General features: G+C 41.3%; 1 protein-coding gene across 1 annotated transcript; it reads right to left on the bottom strand.

Moving 5' to 3' along the window:
* Positions 1 to 641: 641 nt before the first annotated feature.
* Positions 642 to 2640, bottom strand: LOC101298172 (short-chain dehydrogenase reductase 3b-like). Its single transcript, XM_004289383.1, has 2 exons — positions 2431 to 2640; positions 642 to 1498 (listed from the first exon to the last, which is right to left on the bottom strand). The coding sequence occupies exons 1-2, from the start codon at positions 2638 to 2640 to the stop codon at positions 674 to 676; spliced, it is 1035 nt and encodes a 344-aa protein (XP_004289431.1). The 3' UTR covers positions 642 to 673.
* Positions 2641 to 6208: the final 3568 nt, after the last annotated feature.

Genomic DNA, 6208 nt, shown 5'->3' with positions numbered 1-6208 from the left:
CGGACACCAGAGGCAACCTCGATGACTTCTCTTGCTGGCAGACTCGCCGAATACCAGTTTGCAGCCGAGATCGATCTGGTGAAGTTTTGGGTGGAGGTTGTTGCCCAGACCTTCAAATCTGATCTCCATGGCCTTCATCTTCATAGTAAAGTTATCGGGGATGCCTCTGGTGTCCGTTCGGGTGGAGGAGCGCCGTCGTCGGCGCATGACCGTGGAGAACGGAGATACATCCGCACTTTAAGAGTCATGAGGACGTCCTCTCCTCAACGGTCCTATATTACAATATTACATAGGTACGTACTCAGCTTGTAGAGCTTGTAACCCACATCATGAGAAGATAATGGTTCAATGTACTCGATCATATATAACTAGAAACTCGAGCCTGGCTCGTTCTTTTTCTATTGTACCATTGCCTTGTAACATAAAGTAAATAAAGAAAAATCAAAGTAGAGGGAATATGAGGCATAACGGGGAAGTTGACTTGAACAATAGGAAACATGATCGGTAAACATTGCAGATTACAAGGAAAAGGCACATGGATTTACTGCTAACAATGTTTGACTTGAACAGAAAAATTCTGTTTAATTTTTTTGAGAAATAAACAAAAAAGAATTAAATTCCAACCATGCATTAAAAGTTGGTTCCTTGAGCAGACAACTAACCACAGATTAAGTTAATTGGGTGAAAAACTGTGATCAACCACCGAGAAGCCTCCATCAATTACCAAGTTGTGCCCGCTAACGTAACCCGATTCATCGGATGCAAGAAACAGAGCTGCCTCTGCGACATGCCTAGCCTTCAACACAGTCCCCTTTAAGTTGGCAATGGCAGAGCTATTGGCTTCGACCTCATTCGGCGCCAAGTTATAAGCGTTACACGAAAGAGGGGTTGCAACACCAAATGGGGAAATGCAGTTCACTCGAATCCCATATGAACCAAGCTCACTACAAGCCGATCTCACCAACCCGATTAAGGCGGTTTTCGATGTCGTATAAGCATGTGGAGCTGTACCTCCAAGTGATGCTGCAACGCTTGAAGTGCATATAATGGATCCACGGAGTTTTCTAGCAACCATGGCACGAGCTGCGTGCTTGATTGTTGTTGCTACTCCGCGGACATTTGTGATCATTGCATTGTCGAAACCTTGGATGTCGAGGTCTAAAATGCCGGTCATTGGACCCATAATGCCTGCATTGCTGAACAAAACGTCTAGGCTGCCGTATTTTTCCAATGTGTAACTTACTGTTTGTTCAACTTGGTTTTCGTCTCTCACATCACAGTGGAAGTAAGAGACTCTTTCTGAAGCTATTGAGGCTACAACTTGAAGACCCAATTCATCTTGAATATCAGCTACGACAACAAAAGCTCCATTCGCTGCAAAAAGTCTTGCTGCTTCCTCACCAATGCCACCAGCTGCACCAGTGATGAGAGCCACCTTACCCTCCAACCTAGTTGAAGCATTTGAGATTGTGTTGCATACAAATATATTGCTACTGATCTAAGAAGGTTGAGAAATTAAGATAATTGTATGGTTACCTTGGCTTAGACATTTCTGATGATGAAATGCTTGTGTTCTTTATGGCTGTGCTGCTCAAACTTCCAAATGATAGTCTTCTTCTCTTGGATCTGCTGTTTATAAGACTCAATGCTTCATATATTATAATGTGTTCTGTGCAGGATGCAAAGCTCAATGCAAAAACATGTGGGGAAAAAAATATAAATTGCAAAAGGGTGTTGACCATTTTTAAGCAGCTTAATTTGATAAAAGAATATAAAATAATCATTGCGCCTCAACCCTTGTTATTTAAATTCAAACCTTATTGTTTTTTTTTTGTGACAAAATAAAGTTTCATTTATAATTAAAGGCCAGAATGACAACATACAGTAACCGCAAGGGTACAGTACCATTACATTAGATAAATAGCTCATTTATTGTGATCTTAGTAGAGTATGAAAGACAAGACACAAAAAGATACTAAGGAAGCATGTTGCTAGAGCAAAGACACTCAATTGCAGTACTTTATATAAGCAACATATCACCATTTAGATGTAGCTAATCTTCCCAGTCTACTGCTCATGCACCAACACATAAGCAACACTACATTTTATTGTTGACCTTTGAATCAGGGCTTGGGGGAGTGCCAAAGAAGAGCACACTCATCACTCTATATATCATTGGTAATCTTGGATTTCTGTTATGGTGTCAAGTCATCTTTCAGTACTACTTGAAATGAAATAGTACTTCCAAAATCAAACCAAAACATAGTGTCACCTGGATCCCAGATATGAAACCCAAAGACCATAGAGCTCATCAGATTTGGCCACAACCTAGCCCCATGTCCATAAGGTCCCAATTGTTTTGGACCCCCAAGATTCATTGGGAGACATAGTCCAAATAGTTGGTTTTAGCCATATGACTGATCTAGGCACCCTACCCTTGAGTGACCGCTCTCCGGCCATAGTCCTAGTTCCGGCAACCACCATATCGTCTTTTCCCGTCATCAAAACCTTAGCAGGCATGAATGCCAGAAGACCTGTCATCGAAAAAACTGGCACAAAACTTGAATCAATCGCTCCAATTTGCCACGCCAATTCAGATCCGATCTCTTTACCTACTTTTCTCGCCTTCCATTGCTCCATAACCTCACAGATCGAAGCTAATCTGCATTGGTTTTTGGAGCCCCAAAATGGTAGTTCCTTTAGGCGTGCTTTTCTCGGTCGGGCTCGACCTATATTATTGCACTTCGGCCACCATGAAAGCATATCAATTTCATTCTAGAGAACCTTAAAACCCTCATCTTCAAGGCCAATTGAAGGGAGGCTTTGGCATGCAGTTGTTGCGAAGAGGAAACTCAGAAGAATTGTCGTCAAACAAACATGACGCTAGCTTGCTCCAAGATGAAGGCGAGAGAATAAGAGAAATCCTGCTTGGTATGGACGTTGTGCGCCATTGATAAGGTCCCAATCCATGGAGTCGGTTCAGTTTTGGTAGAATTTAAAGAGAGAGGCGGAGAGCCATCCATAAGATGAAAAGACGTAAGACGTAAAACCCTAAATCCATAAGACGTAATTTAGTATTGCTTGCTAACAGTTTTCTTAATTGTTCATTCTAACCTTATTGTTATAGGAAAGGTTTGGCCTAAAAATCTCGAAATTATGAGTATTATTGTTTTTTTTTTAGAATTAAATTCAGTTTACCCTATTGTGGTTTAGAGGTGAATTCATGTTAGTCCCGAAACTTTCAATTTCATTAGATTACCCCCGAACTCTTGTTTTTCTGGTAATTTAGCTTCTCAACCCCCAAAACGTCATCACACGTCATCAAATTTCAACGTCCCAATTGGACGGAGCATGAGTAATAGGAGACAGCAGACAGAAAAATAAGAGCTCAAGGGTAATCTGATGAAATTAAAAACTTAAGGACTAATATGAATTTACCTTTAAACCATAATAGGGTAAATTGAATTTAATTATTTTTTTTATTATTCAAAGACGAAAATTTTATTGCTCAGGAACTAGTGGTTACACAGAGAGGCGAACCTTCAAGTTTGACAAGAACAAAACCATACCACCGATAAGAGTGACCTAGATTAGAGCCAACTTAGCCAATTTATCAGTAACCAAGTTAATTAGACTTCCTAAACACATGAGCAAAGAAAGCAGATGGAAGCACAACTAATTCCATCCTAATATCTGCTACTACCTGACCAAATACCGAGTCATCCTCACCAGAGACCAAGCTGTATTTAACCAGTTTAACACAATCTGATTCAAAGACAATAGGAGCAAGATGAAATTCAGCAGCAAATTCACATGCCGCTTAACCTGCTAAAGCTTCAACCAACTCAAGGGATGAAACATGGTCAACTCTCAAGCATATTCCACCCACAATTGCAGCGCTTGAGTCAAGTATCACAACAGTACTAATACCACCCTGCTTATTTCCACTATGAAACACTCCATCAAGATTGGTTTTAAGCCAACCGATCGGTGGAGGAATCCAAGGCTGCAACACTCATCTTCGACTAGTCTTTTTAACCATCACAGATTTCAAAAGAATCACATAAGAGCGTACTTGATAAAAGATCTTATTCATAGAGCTAGTCTTATTCTCCCACAGTATACCATTTCTCTCCTTCCACCCCAACCACAAAATAATCGTAAGTAACATAAAATCATCAGAAAATAGGGAATTTGAGCATGAAGAAAGTCATTCCAACATGGGCAATTGTTGGTTGACATTCTGAAAAATCCCATGTAACTCCGGAAAAACCTGGTAATATCCCGAATAAAGCAACAATCCATACTGACATGTTCAATACATTCAAATTCGGTATTACAGAAATAACAACCACCTGCTTAGTCCGAAGCATCTCCACTGTGGGTAAAATTGAAGAACTGACTCGCCATATATGTACGTTAATTTTACCTGGAAGACCCAAATGCCAAAGCTTCTTCCAAAACCTTGGAGTGTCAACATGACCCGATGATGACAAGTTATAATTAAGTTCCTTAGTATCTCTTCACATCTTTTTACTTCTCTTCTTAGCTTCTGTTTCTTTAGTAAAAATTTGACGGAGCATAGTGAGCCTATATTCATGAATTTGTTTATTTCACTACCAGGACAAGCACTTTAGCCAACGAAAAAGTTTCGTCGGCCTGTTAGCTTAATTCGTCGGCTAAGATCTTAGCCGACAAGCCTTCGTCGGCTATGGTTTTGTCGGGAAAGAGTCGTCGGCGATGACTTTAGCCGACGAAACTAGAAAACGTCGTCGGCTATTGTCCCAGAATTTAGCTGACAAATATCTTAAATGTTTCGTCGACCATAGTCTGAGACTTTAGCCGACGAATATCTTAAGATATTCATCGACTAAAGTATGTAATAAAAAATTAAAAAATTAACTATAGCCGACGAAATATAGTCTGTTTCGTCAGTTTTAGTAGGGTTTAGCCGACGAAACATGCCATAATTTGTCGGCTAAACCTTTAAAAAAATAAATAAAAAATACTATAGCCGACGAATATCTTACATGTTTCGTCGCTATAAGTCCATTCCAGTATAAGAAAAAATATCCGAAATTTCTAAATTACCATTCCAAGCAAGCTGCAAAATACACCAAAACAATTCTATATATATAACCAACAACAAGCACATAAAACTATATAATTGATCAACTACACAAAATCTAGATTGTCTAAATCAATATCCGATTCTGGGGGCTACTGCTGAGGAGGTTGCGGCAGCTGAGGTAGTGGTATAGACGTAGGCATGGGCGGAGCTAGAAGTCCATGAAGCTGGGCAGCTGTAAACTCCTGCAACTACTGGAACATCTGCTGCTGCTGGGCCTGCTGGGTGGCATATACCGTGGCAGTATAGGCTGTCTAGGCGGTGATCTGGTCGGCGATTTGGGCGGTAGCCTAAGCAGCATGAGCGGCAGCCTGAGCAGCTTGCTGTTCCCGTAGTCTCTCAACTTCCGACTCTAGCTGAGTCGTCCTGCTGCTGGTCGAGGCTACATTTCGTTGAAATCTTGGAGTGGTCTTCAGGACCCCCTCGCCCTTCTTTCCTAGACCCCGGCAGTAGAAGTTGTTTTCTCATGGTGGGAAGGCTGTGCCCATGATCCTCGCCCCAACCCTCGGATCCGAAGTGTCAATCCGGGACATGACTTCGGACATCTCTTCCTCCTGCGTGTCCGGCCATGTCTCCCTCACTATAGCACTCATCACCTCGTCACTAGCCTCCCCCACCTTCGCCTAATTGGATAGGAAAAAAATGATTAATTAACATTTTGACATATATATAAGTAAAATTAAAAAAAACGTAGATGACTTACAATATCCTCCTGAGCGTCAGGATATGCCTTCTCGTACGTATAGACGTACCGGTTGACTTCTGGATGTTCCTTGGCCGCCTCGTCCATGAAGACAACGAACGGTCTAGAACTGGCATGATGGTTCCTTGTGTTGTGTTGCCGGTTCTAAACGTTCGCCTGGGAAACGGCCTTCAAAGAAAAAATAAACTATTAGTAAAATATTTAAAACGGACGTACTTAATGAAAAATTAACTAATTAATTTTTTAAATACCTGTTTACGAGGGTTGTTGAATTCTGATGTCAGAAGCCAACGCCACTCGTACTCCCTGTACTGGAACTCAGCAGGGGTACCAGAACGTGCGTTCCCGTGCGTAGTCCAGTGGGTCTGCAACTCGTT

The sequence above is a fragment of the Fragaria vesca genome, linkage group LG1, assembly GCF_000184155.1.
Source record: "Fragaria vesca subsp. vesca linkage group LG1, FraVesHawaii_1.0, whole genome shotgun sequence".
Lineage (NCBI taxonomy): Eukaryota > Viridiplantae > Streptophyta > Magnoliopsida > Rosales > Rosaceae > Fragaria > Fragaria vesca.
Note: the sequence above shows the minus strand (reverse complement) of the source record. Positions and strands in the feature narration are given on the sequence as shown.